Source organism: Urocitellus parryii, chromosome 3 (genome assembly GCF_045843805.1).
Source record: "Urocitellus parryii isolate mUroPar1 chromosome 3, mUroPar1.hap1, whole genome shotgun sequence".
Taxonomy (NCBI): Eukaryota; Metazoa; Chordata; class Mammalia; order Rodentia; family Sciuridae; genus Urocitellus; species Urocitellus parryii.
Genome location: NC_135533.1, coordinates 196,121,059 through 196,142,936, shown reverse-complemented (window position 1 = coordinate 196,142,936; position 21,878 = coordinate 196,121,059). Strand labels below are relative to the sequence as shown.

At 43.7% G+C, this 21,878-nt stretch overlaps 1 protein-coding gene across 1 annotated transcript in view; it reads right to left on the bottom strand.

Moving 5' to 3' along the window:
• Nucleotides 1-905: 905 nt before the first annotated feature.
• Myrip (myosin VIIA and Rab interacting protein) overlaps nt 906-21,878 on the bottom strand; it is a 320,799-nt gene continuing 299,826 nt past the window's right edge. The window contains exons 12-17 of the mRNA XM_026401622.2: nt 19,227-19,421; nt 10,498-10,659; nt 6,543-6,647; nt 6,370-6,430; nt 4,938-5,056; nt 906-3,088 (exon numbers count right to left, since the gene is read on the bottom strand). Coding sequence (XP_026257407.2) covers nt 3,056-3,088; nt 4,938-5,056; nt 6,370-6,430; nt 6,543-6,647; nt 10,498-10,659; nt 19,227-19,421 — 675 coding nt within the window. The 3' untranslated portion in view covers nt 906-3,055. The remainder of the gene's footprint in view (nt 3,089-4,937; nt 5,057-6,369; nt 6,431-6,542; nt 6,648-10,497; nt 10,660-19,226; nt 19,422-21,878) is intronic.

Genomic DNA, 21,878 nt, shown 5'->3' with positions numbered 1-21,878 from the left:
GAAAGATTACCTCAATTATGTGAGGGCACCGTAGCTAGTGTTTGTCTGGGTTGTTGCTCCGTGAAGGACACGTTCAAATTCCTCTTTGCCTAGCAGTCTCTCTCAGATATCTCAGTGCAATGAGACAGTCCTTTCTCTTATGTGGGGACAAAAAGGCACACTGTGATGTGTGGTAGCGTCCTTTAAATTCTAGCTCCTTCAGTTAGAGTACAACTTTTTCAACCCTTTGAGCCCACCACAGAGAAACCTGTGGACTTCTGTTGGTATTTTCACCCTCATTCATTTCAGGTTAGTGGGGGGTTCCTGTTCCTATTTGGGGAGGGCAGGGGCCAGGGTCTGGCTGGAATGTTCTGGGGACTCCAGCCTTAGAAGGTGCAACCACCTCCTCCCACCCAGCAACAGATGGGGACAGTCATTGTCCTGCTTCTGGATCAATGATGCCCACTGTGCAGAGGCTGGCGGGTGGAGCTTCTCCCCTGATGTCTAATGCAGGGCTCTCAACATCAGTGCTCTGGCCATTCTGGGTTGCATAATTCTTCATGGTAGGTGCGATCCTGTGCCTTGGAGGACGTTCAGCAGCACTCTTGACATCTACCCAGTAGATACTGGCTGCCGCACACTCCTACTAGTTTGCATAAAAAATATCTCCAAATATTGTCAAATGGGGTGAGGGTGCAAAATCACATCACACTATACTCCTTGAGAACTACTCTTTTTGCTCAATTGGAGGTGGTCACTGAGACCAGAAGAATCTGCAGTGGGTGAGTGGTGTACTGGGAAGGCAGGTGGGGGCGACAGGCTTTTTGGATCAGTGCAATTGCTGGTCACCTGTCTTCTCTATCCTCTACTCTTTTGTCTGGGCTCCTTTAACCGAGAAACAGACAAAAATCCACACACGTGCAAACTATTTTCATAAATGACTTTTACTTCTTTATCATTTCTCTTGACAGTAGTTCCTGGCAATGTGCATATAACATGAAGGCAAGCATAAATCTCAGAGGTCATCAAAGATATTGTCCTAATTTTCTTAAACCATTAAAATATTTTCATTTATAAAATTAATCTAAATATAAATATTGACACTAAAGATCAAAATCACTTGATGACAAAATAATTCTTTTGGAACTATAACATATGCTTATGGTTTTTAATAGTAAATTAAATCTTTGCACTTATTTGGCACAAGGAAACCTTTATAAAAGTTCAAATGCCATGGAGCAGGCCTCTTTTTGTTTTTTTTGTTTTGTTTTGTTTTTTTGCAAGGCTTACACAGTACACGTTTTTGTCAAAGAAAACTGAAGAGTTTAACACTGGAACACAACAAGAGTTGCTTTTCATGCCTCTTAAAGAAAACGTTCTAGTTGGAAGTCAGATTTTGTTGTTGTGTTTTCGAAATTTGTTTTTGTTTGTTTTTGCTTGGAATCACACCAACAGAACAAAAAAGCCAAAGATTTACTTATTTCAAAGGAGTCGTTTCTGTTGGATAACACATACACAGCATCAGCAAGGAGTATTATTGGAAGATACAGAGACCCCCATCAGGAGTGGATCAGGACACACAACTCAGCAGCCAGTCGGGGCTGGAAATGTACTTGGCAGCTAAAGAACAGAGAGGCCGAAGACAATGCAGGCTTTTGGGAGGCATTCTAATCATAATTAGCTCACAGGTGTGGTTCTGGCAGATTAACCTCTCTGGCCTTGGTTATCAAATCTGAAGAATGGGTATACTTACTGAAATAGGGATGCTATGGAGATTAAAATGAGAACATTGCCTTCTTTAGAGCTGGCATGTAATAAACTCTAGTCACCTTATTCCCTTGCCTCCTTCCTCAGATCCATAATCAATGAGGAGCAAACACTTAAAAACATGTAAACGTGTTGCTAATGCCCAATTAATTGAGTGAAATTCCAATTCCACTTGCTTGTATTAATACACTCTAAACAGTCATGCAGTTGAGTCAGATTCAAACAGGCCATAAACATGCAGTTGAGTGTCAATTCTTGTGTCCCTTAAACTCAGTTTGTTCTTGATTCTTTTCATACTTTCAAATTTTCTAAGGCTATTCCCTAACCATTTTTTTTTTAAATCCATAAGGTCATTTTGCTGCTGTGCTGAATATTCATTAGGAAATCGATGTTGGAGGACACAAGTTTTCGTACGCGGTTATATTTTGCATGAATTCATTTACCCAAAACTCATTGAGGTGCCGCCATGGCTCAACGGAGTCATGTTGATTCTGGACATTGCCCTAGAAAAAGCTGAGCTAATGGTGGTCTTCCTCCACCCCTTCTCCACTTCTGAGTGAGGACACTCTCAGTAAGTCTGAGGAGGAACCCCAAATTCTTAAGAAGACATTGTATCAGATGGACCTGGCATGATGGGGACGAGTCAGGGCTTTCCATTCTGTGGCCTGTGACTGTAAAGCAAGGGGAATCGCTGGTAATGAGGTGGGTGAGGAGGAGGTAGCTAAGGGACACCTGCATGCTTGATGGTTGAGAGACCCCCAAGTTACACCGTCCTAAGTGCTCGCTACGGGGGCCTTTCCACTTTCCCCCTTGGCATCTGTAAGACAAGGATGCCTGTGAGAGATGTGGTTATGTTGATGAGGAATTAAATGATAATCTCCATCTCCCTTCCCTCCACCCCCCTCCAATAATTTTCCATGGGACAAATGGTTGACACAGAATTCTCATTGAATCAAAGGGACTGAAAAACAAAAAAGATTTTTACAGACAACACACAGTAGTAGCAAAGCAAACCAGGAAAAGATGCATCTTTTGAACATGGAGCTCTGCCGTTGGAAGCCAGCATCTTGGTTTGCTGTCTTGGATTCTCCAGGAAGCCTAAGGCAGAGAGTGGGCAAGACCGCAATGCTGAAGTCTGAGGCTGCTTTCTGGGTGAGGTATCAGGACAGCCCTGTGCAGTGGAATGCTGTGGCCACCCCAGGCTCTCTCCTCAGGTGGAAATCCATACGGTATTCGATGGCTGTTGGGTCAAGGCACTGTTGTGTATGGCCGGAGGCAGTGGGTCACTGGCAGTGGAACTCCGGTGGCATTAATACAGGGCAGCAGACTCCAGGGCGGGCTCCTGAGGTGACATATGGAACACACTGTCACCAACTGCTTGGCAAATTGATTATGTTTGGCACTATGATCATAGAAAATGATTTTACACTTTCTACTTTTTTGAAATTCATTGAGGTTCTCTTTGTGAATTGGTATGAAATCAACTTTTATGAATGATCCATGGAAACTTAAAAATTTAATCTGTAGAGTATGATGTTAGAAAAATGTTTAATCAAAGCTTAATAACAACCCCATTCAGGGGCTGGGGTTTTGGCTCCAGTAGTAGAGCGTTCGCCTAGCACGCATGAGGCACTGGGTTGGATCCTCAGCACCTCATAAAAGCTAAATGAAGATATTGTGTCCACCTAAAACTAAAAAATATAAAAAAAACCTCAACCCTATTCAGATCTCTAATTGGTATTTATTTCCAGTGCACTGGGACTGCCAAAGGCTGATAGGAGAGTTTTAAAATCACTAACCACCACGGTCGATTGTGCTGTTCTGTTGTGTGCAGAATCAAGACGGGCCACTCTCCTATTTCATCAAAATCAAAACATCCTCACTCAGCATGTTATCTGAATACATCTTGTCTTCAGTTCTACTTTGCTCGAAAGTAATATTCTGCGCTGATTTTTATTTTGTGTGTGTGTGTGTTGTTTAGTGCATATTGTGCCTTGCTTCATTTTTAACCTGTGTGTATTCCTTTAAGGACATTTATTGTTATTTTACTCAAAATCATCTATCGAAGTGAGAGCCACACAACATTAAACTAACCATTTTCAAGCAAATAATCCAGTGGCTTTGGTATGTTCACAGGATTGTCTGCCCGTCACCTTTGTCCAGTTTTCATACATAGGCATCACTCCGAAGTCACCCCTTAACCATCAGCAGTTTCTTCTTCTTCCCCACCTCCTCAGCTCCCAGCAACCACTGCCTACGTGCTATCTCTAGGAAGGGTCATTAGCCATGTTTTTTATAACCTGTTCCTTCCCTGACTCTCGTGGTCTGCCCTTTAAGTATGAGAAAGCATCTTTTTGGCTCTTGGAAGTCACGGGCAGGAACAAGGTGAAAGGTCAGGGATATTGGCTGACCATGGAAGGGGCGACGAGCAGCTCTGCTGCCATTTGGGGTCACATTGGAATGGCTGTGTCCTCCATGATGCCAACACCTGGCACTTCCATGTTCACAAGAGGGACTGTGCAGGGTGGAGGGGAAGAGGGAGGGAGAGGCTGGTGATGCCCAGAAGGCAACAGAGCAAGTTTGCTCTCACTTCAGTCTCATCCTCCCAGACGTGACCTGCCCTCAGCGCAACAAGTGTCACTAAGGCAGCTTAGCTGGATCACCACTCCTGTGCAAGCAGCACTCAGCATCTGCTGAAACTCTGATGCTTATGTTGGTCTTTAAGCAAAAGATCCTTGAACCCTCTCCTGATGATCTCTAGAGTTGGTACAAATTATCTACGGTCCGCACCTTTGCCACGTTTAGGGGCACTGCCGACTCTTAAGGAAAGTGACATTAATGGCTAACAAGAAATTTGAGGAAAGAGTGAATCTGGATCCAAAACAGAATAAGGACTCCTACACCTCACCCAGACCTTACACACATATTTTTATTTCTCTCATATCAAACCTGGTTTCTCTAAAGAGCTGGAGATATAATTGAGAGGAGATAATGAAGAGGTGACCACCACCAGGTGGATGTCATTCCCCCTCTCTTAGACCCTTATCCCCTCACACCCAATAGGCCTGGAGGCCAGGCAGAAAGGATGCTTCCTGGGGGCTCTGTTAAAGGAGCCACAGAAGGAAGACTACGGAATGGAGATCCATCAAGAGTGAAAGGAAGGGCAACAGGACAGAGATGATGACATTTACCATCAAATCCTTGGCGGGGCTTTTCCTTTCTTTGGGCTCGTTGGTTGAGGAGCCTTGGAGGATAAAGTTGTGGTTCAATGTCTTCATGGTGGTCACTGAAGATGCCTCCATTTTTTCAGCTAAAAGGAAACAAAAAGGAATAGACATTACCCAGAAGATGCACTGATTAGTAAGGAAGAAAGACGAGGTGGTCAAATCACTCAGATTTTTTTTTTTTCCCCTAGACTTGGCACTTCCTTCCTGTACATTTTTATTTTTATGATGGATCAAATAAGTCAAGGCATCATGGGTGGCTATCTGGGAAAAGGTATCTCAGGGATAAACCACCACAATCCCTAAATTCTTATTTGCAATCCTGAAAAAATATAAGAAGCTGTAAAATCTGCACGTTTTTTATAAGTTTGGAGTCAAAAATCGTCTGATTGCAAAACCTGACCTGAACTCACTTGTGGCCACTGAAGGTTCTTGTCCAGCATGAGGAGTGTGAATGTCCTCACCCTTTGCCGTAAGGATATTTGTGTTTTGACTGTCAGATGCTGCCTGGACACCATGTTCCCTGGTACACAAGCAATTATAGAACACCAAGAGATCTGAGGTTTCAGTTAAAGGACTGTGGAACCGTGATAAATTTTTAACTGTCCAAAATAGGGGGGTGGTTTATAGACTATTAAAGTAAACATTGGATAAATATTTATTGAATGCCAAGAGATAAAAGCAAGGTTCAAATGCACATCTCCTGACTTTCTACTCCCCTACTGTAAATCCAAATTTCTAGTTTGGCATCATCCTTATGGGCTCCTTAATCCAAGGAAATGGCTGAACATGAACACAGGGTGACCTGACTGGCACCACTGGAATCCCTTCCTGGTGGCGCACTGTGGAAGATGCTTTTGGTGTCCTCTGTACTTCTTCCCAATGGTCACCATTCCAGCACATTCTAACAGCATCCAACTTCAAGCACCACCACTCTCTTGGAAGATTCAGAAGTACCAGGAAGTTCATGCATTAAAAAGTATCCCTCAGCCATAATAGATGAGAGTGGAAGGTCGAACACACCATCTTCCTACCCTGTAGGTAGGAAGCTCTGAGCTGCAGTCAACACTGTCTTCCCGAAGTCCCCAGGAGGATTTAGCTTCATTTGCCCAAAGAAGTAACTTACCAATTAACCTGTATTGGCTTCCTATCTTTCCTTTCCCTGAATCCCCCTCCCCCCACCAGTGCTTCCTTGGAACCAATTCCTAAATAAACTTGTATTTCTATCCTTGTCCCAGTGTTTGCTTCTGGGGTGACCAGAAGCAAAGTCAAGATAAGGACAAAGCTGGGTGCGAATTCCTCATTGTATCTGGTCCTCAAACTCAGATCTCTGAGCTACTCAAAGGAAACAATTCAGCCTTCGTCCTTTGGTAGTTCTGTGGTTCTGGTTTGAGCTTACCTTTCACTGGGGGAGCGGGTAGTTTCCTCCTCTGCTGCCTTGATGTGTCTATGGTTTGTACCTACAAACACGACACGGCAATCAATACAACTTGGTAAAGCCAAAGATATCTTATCTTTTGCACTATCCAGCTCATGCAATGTTCCACCAGAGGGAGCAAGGGACAAACACACCTGGTTCCTTTGCTTCTGATCCCGTTTTCTTGTGAGGCGCACACACGGTGCTATGTTTAAGCCTGCAATGGTCAGGGCTGAAATCCGGCTTTCGATATCAGAAATCTTCATGCAACAGAAAGACGGGATTGGTGGGGAGAAGGTACAGAAAGAATCCTTGTTAAAAGCGTTTGGAGTTTATAAAGAACACATCTGCTTTGACACATGCACATTCATCCATTCAACTTTTACCAAGCATTTCTCTATTTAGTGTTGCAATGAGAAGATAAAATACAAACTTTTCTTTAGGAATTTAAATTGCTAGTTTGGTAGCTCTAGAGTGTGTTAATAACTCTGTCAGAGTATGCCTAGGGATAAATGGAAGCCAGGCCACTATGGGAGAGCTAGCCTAGAGCCACCTAGATGGGCATGGGGTGGGGAGGAATGGTCAAGGAAGACTTCTGTTATGGTTTGGACATGGTTTGAGTGTGTCTCCTAGAGCTGGAATCTTGGTCCTCAGTGTGGTGGTGTGGTGGTGTGGAGGTGGCAGAGGAAGCTTTAAGAGGTGGAGCCTAATGAAAGTTGGTTAGGTCATTGGGGGTGCTTCCCTTGCAAGGGACTGTTGTAGTTTTTCCAGGACCCCAGTCAGTTTCCACAAAAGTGAACTGTTATTTAAAAAAAGCAATCCCGAGTCCCACTGGCTTCCTGTTTCACCATGTATATTACCCTATTTTCATTACTATCCCCAAATGCCTGAAATAGGCTAGCTTTATAAAGAAAAGAGTTTTATTTAGCTCATAGTTTTAGAGAGCCAAAGGCAGGACATTGGGATCAGCTCACCCTGGTGAGGGCCTCTTGGCTGTGTCACATCATGGTGGATATCAAATGGTGTCATAACAGTGGGAACATGTATGGGAGTAATATATTACATCCCAAGACAGGAAGCTAGAGAAAGATGGCTGGAGCCAGGCTGGCTCTGTTTACAACAATCCTCTGAAGGGAACTGACTCAGGGATTCCATGAGAACTACCTTAATTCCTTCTGTGGGCAGCACCCTCAGTGACCTAAGGACCTCCCACTAGGCCTCACCTCTTTCCACATTGCCACACTGGGGGTTATGCTTGTTAAAAGTGTTGTGAGTTTTTAAATTTTTTTAAAAAATTGGTGCATTCTAATCGTACACAATAGTGGGGTTAATTGTTACATATACACAAAAAGTGTTCTGTGTTTATAGCAAACAAATGAATACTCCAACACATAAACCCTTGGGGGACACATTTAAACCAGATCCAAACCATTACACCCTTTGATCTCTTCTGCATCTGTGTTTCTGGTGTTGGGATGCCATCTGCCATGAGGCCCTCACCAGAGGCCAAACAGATGGTGCTATTTGTTCTTGGACTTTCAGTCTTCAAAACGGTGAGTTAAATAAACTTCTGTAAAAAAAGCACTCTGCCTCAATTATTTTGTTACAGAAACATAAAAAAAAAATACTTATTCAGATTCCGCAGGAGGCAACTCTTGAACTTTAAAGGGCAAGTATAATTTAAAGATCTTGCTTTCTTCTTCCATAATTCTATGAATCCAAAGCCACAGCATGAGGATTTACAGGCAAGGCCCAGCAGATCCCAGACCAAAAACCATCTCTTCCATTCAGGGGCCAAGTGGCCTTGAGAAGTTCCCTCCTCTCTCTGGGCATCACTTTCCTCATTTGCAACACGGGAAGGTCAGAGAGCTCGGATTTCTTTCCAAGACTCTGAAGGCAGATGTAGAGAGCAAGAGCTCACTCAGTGCCCAGGAAGAGCCCTGATCCTCCCCTTCCTCTGGGATGAAGAAGGCACTGTCCCTGCTCTTAGAAAAGTGCACTCTGATAAGTGCTTAAATACATGAACTCATTCATGCTTCGAAATAATTCTAGAAAGTGGGGACTGTTCTCTTTACCGTTATTTTTACAGACGGAGAGACTGTGGCTCAAAGGACTAAGGGACATATCCAACAGCATACCATGGAATGGAGTGGAGAGATGGGAATCACAGACCTTTTGCTGAGATGGTGCTACCTGGGTGTTGCTGGGGCATCAGATAGGTAGCCAGAGCAGGCCACCAGCCAATATGTGTGTGGACCACTCCCAGACCACTGTGCCTCCCTAGTCCCTCTACAATTTGTGCTGCTCAAGACAAATCTTACTTCTGCTGTCATTTACTGAGGGCATCTTTGGACAAAATCTACAGGGATAAGGTGCTATAGGAGGTGCACAGTTGAAACCTGAAGAGTCAGTTAATATGGAAGATGCTTCCCTTACCCCTGCCCAAAGCAGGCAGTCTTGGTTAGACAAGGAAGAAGAGCTATGTGAAGACCAAGCTATGGTAGCTGGTGAAAGAATGCAAGGTAAGCTGCCCGACAGCCAACTTCCAGAAGGAGTCACTATGAGGCTGGGCCCCTCCCTGGCCTCCCAGATGCCTTCCCGTTTGACTCCTCAAATTTCATATTGAGGGTTGCATTCCTTTCATTTATAGGCCAATAAATTGCACAAATCTCTGAGAAAAATTTCAGGTTAAGATCTTATCAGTCATTTGCAACTGATGTGGATTAGAAGATCAAATTCTTCTCTGGAAGCAATTTTGATGAAGGGCCTTTCTCAGAGATTAAAGTAAATGGGAAAGCAGTGTGTTGGCCTTTAATTTACTGACTGTCAGGTTCTGGAGTAAGGAGCACTCAAATGATCAAGTTTTAGTCCAGAAGACAAAGAACAAAGAGAGAATAAAGAAAGTATTGAGGGCTGGTTTTGCCTGTATCTTATCTTAAGACTGCATGCTCAATGAGCCATACACTTGCTAAAAGTGTATGACCAACTCAACTCAGTTTCTTGGGAGCCAAAGCAATGAGCTCAGAGTTGGATTCTATGCCTGGAAGTCAAAAGCCAGTACTCAGAGGAGCAGCATCTTTCAAATACTGAGTTGGTGTCTATTGACCACAATGCTACCAAAGATGCAGTTTTAAGATGCAAAGTATGGAAATATTTTGAACCAGGGGTCTAGTACTGAAGTTATGCTGCAGAGACCAGTGTTTCTGAAACCCGAGCAGCATATGGGCTCCTTTTAAAGGAAAAAAAAAACAAAAAACAAACAAACAACAATGGAAACCTGACATGGGCTCCTAAGAGCATGTCCACAAACCCCAGTTTGAGGATTAGTTGTTCTGTTCATGATCAGTACTGATCCATAGTCAAAGGTCAAGAGAATATCCAAGAAAACTGTCAACAACCATCTTCACCAAGTTACAGAGACTACAGGGATCAATTCTGAAACAACCGTATCTAAATCCTGCCTATTCCTCCTGCAAAATATTGGCCTGAGAAATCTATTTATCTGATTACAGTCATTTACTCGTCCCATTTTTACCACGTGTCCCATGTTGTGCTAGGCACTGGAATTGCTAAGTTAAGCTAGTCAGCTATAGTCCTGTCCTCATGGGGCTTTTAGTCTATGATGGGGAAAACTGGCTTTGAGCAAGCAACAATGTGGTGAGGGCCTTGGAATTAAATGGGAATCTTCATAGAAAGATCCAGAGCTGGGTGTGGTGGTGCACACCTGAAATCCCAGTGGCTCAGGAGGCAGAAATAAGAAGATTGCAAGTTCAAAGCCAGCCTTAGCAAAAGCCAGGTGCTAAGCAACTCAAATTTTTATTTAGAGACAAAATAGGGATGGGGATGTGGCTCAGTGGTCAATTGCTCCCGAGTTCAATCCCTATTTAAAAAAAAAAAAAAAAAGAAAGAAAGGAGATCCAGGTTTGGGTCAGGTAAGTTGTCAAGAGGAAACTAGTATAAGATTTTAAAGGAGATCTGATGTGTTAACACAGTCATAATTTGGGAGAGTAGAAGGCTGTACTTTAAAAAGTAGGATTTGGTGGAATTCTCCACCAAGAAGAGCCTTTTCTTCCTTGCAGGTGCACTCTGAACAGAAAGGAGAATTCTCACCTGGAGCTCAGCATGGTGGACGTGCGCTGCAGCTGTTGCCACCTGGTCCTCCAGAGCCTCCAACTCAGTCTCATTCGTGCCACTGTGGATACAGCGGGCAGCATCTTCCAGCTCACTCAGCTGCCCCTCCAGCCCATACACAGTGCCAGCTGCCAGGTACACCTGGAGAGAGAACATGGCCTTTGAACTCAGGTCTGCAGAGCTGGTTCTGGTGGGACTCCTTCAGGGACCCCCATGATTCAAGGAAGTGAGAGAGAACTGCGCTCAATACTGGAGGAAAGGGATGAGAACCCCCATTTATAAACATTCTTCACACTTAAGTGGTAGCATGAGATCTTGTCACTCCCATGTCAAGCATACCTCCTGTCCCCTCCAACTTTCCTGCAAGGAAAAAAAATTTGCAAGTTGATTTTGGTAATACAGGACAAAATACGTAGAATGATCTGTGTAAATTATGAATTTGTCCAGTGATTTATAAAAACCAGTATCAAGAAAAAAACTTGTGATGGTTTTTTTTCTCGGTAAGAGTTTTGGTTGGCCAGAAATGGTGGTGCACCACCCAGCCTTTCAGGAGGTGGAGACAGGAGGATTACAAGTTCAAAGTCAGCCTCAGCAACTTAACGAGGATGTGAGCAATTTAGCGAGAGCCTGTCTCAAAATAAAAAAATAAATGAATAAATAAAACCAGCCTGGGATGTGGCTCAGTGGTTAAGCACCCCTGGGTTCAATCCCTGGTATTAAAAAAAAAAAAAAAGATAAGAAAAGAAAAAAAGTTTTGGTTGGTATTTAGTGATTGAGAAAAATTTAGAAAACATGAAAGGGGTGAAACTGACTTAAAATAATTACAAATTTTGAGCTTGACTAATGACCTTCTGCTTATTTGAAACAGGTTAAGGAAATTAGAATGAACCTAAGGGGTATAGTAGGGAAAAACTTCATTTCTTAGAAAAAATAGGATGTTAAAGAGAAGCATGTAGAATCTATTTGTCAATTAGGATAATTTTGGGGAACTATGAAAATGAGCAAATCAGGTAGTAATTTGAAAGTGGACAAACAGAAAGTAGAATCATTGGAATAATTCAGACAAAAGGATGCCAGTCAGTGGGAATTTTTGTGACAAACACTTTCTCAGCCTAATCAATAATGTGGTGAAATAGCCCAGGACACGGGAACAAGATGTATCTAAAGAAGGAAAGTACTTAAAGAGAAGTTCTGGAGGTGTGATGGATGTATGTAAAGTTCTAAAACATGATCACTGCAGTTTAGAGTTGATCTGAATGAAGTGCCTGGTCAGGACTTCAACAGTTCCTGTAACTGGAGTTAAAAATAGAACAGAGCTGAGGAAGAGCCAAATGCTTCAGCGCAGGAGTCAAGCACCAAGTGATGGCTGAGTATCAGCGAGGAGGCAAAGAACCCTGAGATGCTCCTATTCTGTCAGTTCCTTGGGCATGATTCATTCATCTGTGTTTAAACTGGCAATTTTACAAAACACTTCAAAGTGGAGCAGAGGCAGGTAGAGGGTGGATGAAAATGAATTTGACTGCATCTCCTCACCAGGTGTATTTATCTGGGCTGTGGGAACTTCCTGCAGTGATGGACACAATGGACCAACATCAAATGACTACCCAGCCACCTAGGGGGCTGTGAATTAGTGAATTAAACGTCTGCTGCTATCGGCCACATTTCAGCTTATCCTTTTGTATTTCTTTATTGTATTAGGGAAATTCTGTTTCTAAAAGATCTTCACAGTTTAAGATAGCCACTTGTTCTTTGTCAAATGAAAGACATGATGACTGCTTCAAAGGAATTCAAGTGGAGAAATTCTTCAAAAAACATATCTCTTATGGTAAAAAAGAACTTCTCTTGACAGGAGAAGAAAAAATAAAGGTGGGGAGTCGGGTGTTGGGGGGGATGCGAAGGGGCTGGGGAGGTAGGAGAAGAGAGAAAGAGAGAAAGAAGGAGGGGTGGGGTGGGGAGAGAAAGGCAGGGCAGTTTGGAGTTTATTATACTTTTGAAATACTTTCCCTTATCTGCATAAAAAGGTAAATTTATCTTAATAACACACTTTAAAGTGTAAACTTAGAGTTTTTAAACTGTGAAGCAAACTTTGGAATTACTATTTAAACGAAATGAACAATTTAAGTGTGGCAAAGGATAAACATGACTTTGGTTTTGGAACCCTCATTTTACCACAAACATGCAAAATTCAATTATTGTCATGCCGTAGGACTGTAGTCACCCATGGCTGTTCACATTTTGAACATGATCATAGGCTATTTCTTCTCCAAGTCCTCAGTAAGGCCAGAATGTTCAGCTTTACTTTGTGCTCCCTAAAAACCTGCTTTCCTGGCATGAGGAGGAAGGGGACATTGAGTGGTTTGTCACAGACACCAGCTGAACAGGAACTTCCAGCCAGACTTCTGGCCAGAGTAATGGCGGTGCCCAAAGGACTGCAGGATGGTGATGGAGGTGCTGGTGGGGGTCGTCATGGTGAGGATGATGATGGTGGCAGGTATTTCTTGGGCCAGGAATGAGCTAAGGATTTTATATGACTTATCTTATTTAATGTGCTCATGGCAAGCCTTGAGGTAGGGACCATAGCAATCACTATGTTAAACATGAGAATATCTTATATGTCTTAAGAAAGCTCAGTGACTTTCCCAGTTCTCATCTCTGGGAAAAGGTGGAAGCCGGAAGTGAGCCCAAGAAGGCTGATCCCAGATCCTGTTCCCCTCCCTGCCCTATGATGCAGTGCTTCCTCATCTTAGTTGGAATGTTGCTGTGTTCTAAATTTCGAATTTTAGCATAAACATACTACAGTTATTGTGGTTCTAGATGGGCTTGATATTGGCTCTGTTGCTGGTTTGAAAAGACAGAAGTTACATGCCACGTGATAACAAATGGAAAGCACGTGGAAACGTTATTCTAGCAACCAGATGAATGTTCACCTGCAGTTGATTGCTTAGTCAAGGTCCACATTCTTTGAGAACTATGGTTATCTTGTTTAAGCAATCTATATCCTCTTCGAATTCTAGCCACTGGTGACCCCACTGGCTGGCTCCTAGTTCAACAAGTCTTTCTTTCAAAGTCATTCAGGGTTTGAAACTAGGTATTTCATGAAGGAAGGACTTCATAGTCAAATGCCCTAAAATAAAGTGCACTAACCAGATTTCTTTACTGCAGGACTTATGGGTTAATATGTTTCTCAATTTTCCTGGAAGGAGTATGCAAATTTCCCAAACTTATTTGGCCCCCGAGATGCATCTCCTTGGGCTTGGTTTCCATGAAATACACTTCAGGGGACGCGAGATAAGATAGTAACTGATAGTATTTTTTTTCTTGCTCTCTGGGGGCAGAGAAGCACCTGAGTAACCATGACCACCCACACGAGTTCTATATCCTCTCTGCTGCTGTCAGTGTTACACAGAGCTTAAGAAGGAGGACCACCATCCTCTGCTGGGTCCTGGACTTGGTGGCAGAGCTGGGCTCTCATGGGACAGTTCCACGGCATCTGAGGCCACTATTATATATTACATGGGGCAATATGGGGCAGAGCTACAAGAAAACTGGGACTGCCCCCACTGCCTCTGTGGCTGGGGAGTGTGACCCACCAAGTTGCTTGTGTCATACAGCAAAGATGAAAACGAGGTTGGTGCTCATCTCATCTCTCCCACTCACCCCGCTGTGTGAATCCATAAGGCCGCTGCTGCTACTAGTCACACCTGAGGTCTGAATAGCTGTTCTTGTTCTCTGCTGATTCCTGCTTTGTTCCCTGTTTGATTGACTTATGTGAACTTGGCTCCCTGGCTGGCTGGGATGGCTTTGACCAATGGCAGATACCAGCCGGAGAGTAAAGGTAGGAGTAGGGAGAAGTTGAAAACATTTCTTTCCCTGTAGGAAGCAAAGTTCTGGTGGAAGCCCATCCCCATGGTCAGAGCTTTCTCCAGGTAGCCTCGACTCTTCCCACTCCAGGTCTCCAATGGCTCTGGTTACACTGCCTGAGGAGTCGTCCCACTCTCTTCTACCCCTGCCCTTTGACCCTGTGGCATACTGTCACTCTGTCCTCGCCTCACTTACTAGTGCCCTCTTGAACCGCTCCTCTCCCAGCCAGACCAGAGCAAGTACAACAGAACTCTTCACAGCAGGAATTTAAAATACCAGGAGAGAGAGAGAGAGAGAGAGAGAGAGAGAGAGAGAGAGAGAGAGAGAGAGAGAGAGAGACACTCAGGCATTCTGCTCAAGGAGCCGAGCCCCCATTGTGTGCTATTGCCAGGTTAGGATTAGCACAGGTCACTGCTGTCTTTAGGGGAGATAAGAGCTGATTTCATACCTAACACCAGGCAGCAGGAGAGAGGAGTCAAAGCTGAAAGGCTCCAGGATCTAAAACTCCCATCCCCCCTCTAATTAAGTGGGCTAACAGCAGTTCTGAACATTTGTAGACTGCATATATGAATGTGGTATTTCTTTATCTTATGCAGTTCTGAAAGCCTCAGAAGCATTTTTTAAAGGTGAATATTCTCAACCAAATGTTCTCTTTCATCTGAGTCCTGGCACTCGGTGGCCAAGGTTCAGGAAAGAATAGTGTGGCTATTTCTATTCCTGACAGTCCCTGGTTCCTCAGCAGGTAGACGGAGGCTAAGGAATGAAGGCGAGCTCTTTACAACCCCAATGGACAAAAGCCAGGATTTAATTAAATCAGCCGCACCCAGAGTCCAGTTTAAGAACCAGCTCTGGCCGCCTCCTGCTGCTCAACTCAATTCCAACCTGGAGACAGACCAACGGAGCAACCTGCCCAGGACTCTGTGATCTGGTGAATTAAAGTCATCCCTTCTCTGATTAAACATCCTCAGAATTCAAAGGAACGTAGACTGTGTTTCTTCAGAGATGAGATTTGAAAAGCTGGAGGATGGGGAAGCAGGAGGAGGAGAAGGAGGCAGTTAGCAGTTAGGGAATGGGAGTGGCATGCAAGGTGCTGGATCGGGGTGCAGTCAACTCCAAATCCAGCCTTGAGCCACGGGACCCTGCTGGGTCTTCTGACCTCTTGAATCCATCCTAAGTGAATGTGTTTTGAATTGAAAATGTTAACGAGGGCTGGGGCTGTCGCTCAGTGGTAAAGCACTTGCCTAGCATGTGTGAGGCACTGGGTTGGATTCTTAGCACCACATATAAATAAATAAAATAAAGGTCCATGCACAACTAAAAAAAAAATAAAAAAAATGTTAATGAATCCCCCCAAACATAGTGTCCAATAAAAGGAGCTTACAAAAAGAAAACTCAGCACAGGCTAGACACTTTTCAGTGTGCTCCTTGGAGAGGAAAGAAAAGGCCCACTGTGTTTTATGTGTACTGTGAAAACTGACCATTGTCATTTAAATTGAGGTGTTACAGAAATTACGCACCAGCTATCATACTTTGTAAAAAAAGAAAAAAAAGAAAAAAACATTGCTTTCCTGAAGAATCATATTTTACTTTAATCTCATCAATTATTCTGTGAGTCTTAGGACCATGGCACTGAAAGAAACCATGTCACAGACACATTTAAAGAACAGAGCCCCTGTGCATCTGAAATAAAATCAATCTTTCTTTCCTTTCTTTCTTTCTTTCTTTCTTTCAAATTTTTTTTTTAAAGGGCTTCATTCATCTGATGCAATCATACATCAGTAAACATTGGCTGTATCAGGCTCTGAACTGAAGACTAGGCGACAGATGAGAAAGACAGCAGATCTTGTTCTGAAGGAATTTGTGTATCTGGTTTCCAATCTGGGGATGATTTTGCCCCCTCTCCAGTCCCTTAATGTTTTGACAATGCTTGGAGATGTTTTTGATTGCCCTGAGTAGGAAGGAGTTGTTACTGGCAGCTTAGTGCCAGAGGCCAGGTATGCTGTCTGATTGCCTCCGATGCACGGGACAGGTCCTCACAAAATAATTATTCAATCCAAAATGTCAATAGGGCTGGTCTAATGGGAGTCAGATGAATGAGCAGAAAGATGGAAAGTGAGGGATGCAGCCAGATAGATAAACACTTAGGTTTTTATGGCAGTCCAAGGGGAGAGAGCTCTCAGCTTTTAAAAGTGATATGAATACTGGCATTTTTCACCTTGAGTCATTTTGATTTGTTGTCATTGCAACTTTATTAAAAAAAAATGCCTGTACTAACAGTTGCTGATTTCTGGTAAGAGCATTCACGGTCATGCTCCAAAGGCAGGGCTGACTCTGCTGGTCTGGAAAGATGAATCACCTGCCTGGGTGTGATACAGCTTTGTGGGAAGGGCACATCCACAGGTGACAGTGACTATGATCTGAGTGGCTAATGTCCAGATCTCTCTCTGTGTCACTCTGGGTTTAGAGTATTGGAAAATTCTCATCATCAGACATGTGCTGAAAATACTCAGCAATAATTGTGGATATTTATATGCAAGAATTAATTTTTCCTTCTTTCTTTTCTCACAAGTAGGAGGGTAGAAAAATCAGTTCCTGGCAGATGTATCCGCACCTTCCCCCCCAACCCCACCCTCCTTTGCAGAAGCCGGGTAGGTTCCACTCCTCCCCTGTGTCCTGACTCTCCTGCAGGCTCTTTTCAGGCAATGGAGGAGCTGGCACCACCAAAGACCCAGAGCCTATGGAGGGTCCTCAGAAGACCATCACATACAAACAGGATGAAGGAGGCAGGGGACACTACCCTGCAGTAAAAATGGATGAATTTTTGGCAAAGTATAATCACCAATGAGACTTATTTTACTTCCTTTCTTTCTTAAATGTCTTTTTCTTGAAAGTAGCAAATGCGTACTTGTCCTAGAATGAGAGAAAGAGCATCTGTTATGAAGGCTGGAATGACTTTTAACAACTTATTCCTTTGTGTAGTTTAATGGTGGATTTATGTATATATATGTGTTCATGTGTGTGTGTGTGTGTGTGTGTGAATATATATATTTACATACATATATAATAAATTATGAAAGTTATCAACTACATATAATAAATTGCATATATACATAACTATACACTATATATGTATGTATAAATATATACATAATTTATTTATATTTGGTATTAAGGATTGAACCCAGGGGAGCCCTACCACTGAGCTATATCTCTTGTCCTTATTATTTTTTTATTTTGCAGCAGGGTCTTGCTAAGTTGCTGAGGGTTTCACTGAGTTGTTGAGGTCAGTGTCCAACTTGTGATCCTCCTGCCTCAGCCTCCTGACTTGCTGGGATCACAGATATACGCCACCGTGTCTGGCTTAACATGATATTTTAGAGGTTGGTTGGCGACATACCTGAAATATGAATATCTAATGTTTATGGGGTATTTATTTTGAGCTATGTATTGCCCTAAATATTTTCTTTCCAGAGAAGAAATATATATTTTAAATATACTTGGGATTAGGCATTTTCCTCTTGATCAGCCAGGTAGGTTGAGAAAAGGGGTAGGGAGGTGGAAGGGGAGTGACGGTAGAGTCTAGGATCTGTGTGTGGTCAGAAGGTGATGCAGGTAGTGCAGCAGGGTCTTCCCCAGTTCTCAGAGGACCTGGGTCACTCTGGAGTGAACTGGAAGCCTCAGGAGAAAGGCGGCAGGCTTCCTGCTTTTAATGGCACCTGAAGGCTCAGTAAGAGACAGGTTCTGGTGTTGGTGTCTTCCGTTAGGGGAGCAGAGCCAAGCAGGTGTAATGACGGGGCCTCTTTTGGCAGCAAGCCTCATTCCCTGCAGTGGTAACTGCCAATATGCCATCTGGATCTCCTTGGATCTCGTATTCTCCACATACTTCCCCTGACCAAGATTTTTTGCTTGGCCAACCTTTAGTCAGGCTCTGAACCTTCTCCTATTTGTGTCCTTCTTTACAAAACCCAGTTTTAGCCAAAGAATCCTGCTTAATTTAGCTAGAATCCCCCATCTTGGGATCTGATCATCTCAATATCTAATTAGGTTCCTCCCCCTTTATCTCCCAGGGGATGTCCAGTCTTCCCTGGACTGTCTTCAGCAAGAATCCTGTGGATTTAGCTAGAACTGCTCTTACATCTGAGGTTTCCTTTTAGTGACTTTTCTATCTAGTGACTCTCACCCTGCTCCTTAGCTATGAATCCCTATTTGCCCATGCTATATTCAGAATTGAGCTAGTGGCAGAGCCCAATCTCTCCTTCTCATTGGAAGACCCCATTGCAGTGGTCCCTATATCTACTGCCATCAGCCTTATTAAAGTCTTTCTCCTTATATTTTAACCTGTGCTATTGAATGATTTTTAAAATACCATCCCTGTCCCTAAACTTCCGTGTGCCTTTGTTATCAACATCTTGAGTCCATACAGAGGACTTCCTTTGGAGTCACATTGCCTGGGTGCAGAGACCAATGTGCCTGCTGGCTGGAGGGAGTGCCAGTTCCTTTGCCTTAGATCAGGACAACTCTGAGACACGTTACACTTCAGAGCTCCAGGGCAGAATCAGGCTGAAGCTACTCTGGATCTACTCTGTTTGGCTTTTCCCCTTTACCTTCCCTTCACAATTCCTTGGCCAGCTTCTCCCGGGAGAATGTCCCTGCTAGTCACTTGCATCAAATCTTCATCTCAGGATCTGCTTCCGGGGACCCCATCTAAGCCCCTTCCTGAGACTACACAGGTCACGGTGTTGTTGGTGTGTGTGTGTGTGTCCTGTGCTCCGTGACGGTCTACAGCATCACCCGTTTCTTCCTTTGCACACCTTCACCCTAGACTGGGCACACCCACGCCCTCTTACATTTTCTTCCAGGGAAGTCAGCTGTTCATCCAGTTTCACTTGGTCGGTCCCAAGAGGAAACGTCCCCTTTTCTCGGTCCGAAGGGACTGGCGGGAGCTCCCAGGGCCCTGTAGACTCCGCTATCAACTCCTCTGTGGCGTTGATGACTTTCAGGACTTCTGTGGAGATGTTGCAGAGAGAAACAGCAGAATACTTCTGTTTGGTCCAATAACAGAAGGGGACAGAAGACAAGAACAGCACATTAAACAATGACACAGAAATGCTACATCATCGTGGCACTCATCCTGAGCTTGATTCTGTAATAACACACAGACATCAATGTGTCCAAGGGACGAGAAGATAAAAAGTCTCCACGGCAGAAGGGAACTTAGAGGAGGCCTGGTATGACTTGCCCTGGCTTCTTGTGACTCTCAATGAATTACTGCCTATTCGGAGGCAGGAAGTAGGAGCTGCCTGTCCTCTGCCCATTGATGATAGTTTAACATCCATTACTTGATTTTCTGGATGATAGTCTACTTCCTCAGTAGAACTTCAAACCACACAGAGAGTATGGAACTGAGGGCAGCTGTCTGGACTAGGAGTCGAAGACCTGGACTCCAGGTGGGGCTCTAACTTCTCTCGTAATGGAAACTTGGCCAAGTTACTTTCCATTTCTGGAACCCACTATGTCATCTGTAGGGAGATGAATGGAGTGTAAAAAAGAGCACTGAGAATACGGAGTCAACTGAAGTCCTGGCAAAGGCTTCCACGGCGGCCCTGTGGGGGTATGCTAACTCACATACCTGGTCTCAAGCCTGCTCTCCCTTGCTTTCCTCCACCACAGAGGCAAACAGGAGAACGACCCTCTGCTTCCCAGCCTCCCTGGAGAAAGTCATGTGACATAGTTCTGACCACTGAGCCTGAAGGGGAAGCCCACTAAGGGGGTTTCTAGCAAAGCCTTTGTTTTCCTGTTCAAGGGAATAGCTGCAGCTGACCCCGCCTACCTCAGCTTGTTTCTGCTTTGAAGATAGATAAGCAGCTCATGAGCCAAGAAGAGGGAGAATAAATGCCCAGGGCTGAGTAAGAGAGAGCAGAAGGACTGAGAGAGCGGGGTCCAGACAGCAGTGGATTAGCTGAACCCTAGGGAGCCACCACCAGCCTCTGCTGATCTGGTTGCATGAAAAAAAAAAATTAAGAATAGAATTCTCTCTCTGTTGAAGCCACTGTGGTCCAGGTTTCCTGTTATTTGTGTCTGAACATATTCCTAACTGACAGGTCACTTCCAGCTTTCACATTCAACGTAAGATAGGCGTCTCCCCTATCCAGGACCCTATAGCTTGATGTGGCAGATTTTGGAGATGAGTTGGGTTCAAAATTACAATCATCCCAGAACCAGGCTCAGATTATTAGTGCAGTAGAGGCATTTCAACCATGAAGAATCATCTGCAATCTTTGAGTTTATCAGAACATATGGCGTCCTGCTGAGATGTATAAACGGAGCTAAATGTTGCTTGGCAGTTAGGATTTCCATCTGCAGACAGGTTTGTTTACCCCATCATAGGGTTTGTAAATTAGGCATCAAATAGTGTCCACAAGCACTTTTGTTTCTCCAGCAAAGTGTTTCAAGATGATCTAAAATGGTAATGCTTTTGGTGGGCTATCTGACTCGTGTATCCTGTCCAAAGTATTAATAATACGTACAGCTTGATTTTTGGCATCTTTGTTTCTCTAGGTGGATTCTACTGTATGTTTTGTCTCACTGGAGGGGGATTCTGATAGCCCTCCCACTCTGCAGGAGATTGGAAGGGTTAAGTGATAAATTCGTGGCTGAGCTCACAGCTAGAAGCCTCTGGGCTTCCACATGGGTGCACATGGCTTCCTACCCTTGGGTGAGGGCACTAGTGCCCAGAGGCCTCTTTTCTAATATGCCTGTCCCACAACAGATGTCAGACCTGACAGCTGTGTTCCTTTTGGTTCAAGGGGCTTTACTCCATACTAAAAAATTTGTATCTGGGTTGTCAGGGGAATGAGATCAAGGGAAGACCATGCAGAGCCATCTGAACAAGGACAGCATCCAAGGAAAGAGTCGACGTGATGCTTCGCCTTCAGTAAAACCTGCAGAGGGCATCTCCCCTATCCAGGACCCTATAACTTCATGTGGCAGATTTTGGAGATGAGTTGGGTTCAAAATGATTTTGGTGTGAATTAGCCATCTCTGTTTGCTGATGTCCATTTTAGAAAAGTCAGCATTGTAGGTGTGAAAAACGGATTTATGATCCTTCTCTTAGCAAATAAGATATGTATTTAAAAAGTTGGCACCTTGTTTGGTAGATGAAATTCCTTTGCATATCTTTTGGAAAGAAAGACACAGGACTAAGAAGTTCAGGGGGAAAAAAGTTAAGCCATCTTAGGATGATGGATAGTGTGAGAATGTACACACATTTTTAATCATCCAGGGGCATTAAAGGGCCAAGGTTATTAATGGGAAGAACCTGAAAGACATTTGAATAGAAGGATTCTAACTTCAACTAAAAATATGATATCAAAGGGTAGGTTGGACATCAATAGTGCATTGAAGTGATTGTCCCATTCTGTTCATAGACAACACTTTGTAAGACATGCAAGCTGGCATGCTTTTTTTTTTTTCCTTTTTGACAAGAATGCCTTCTGTGA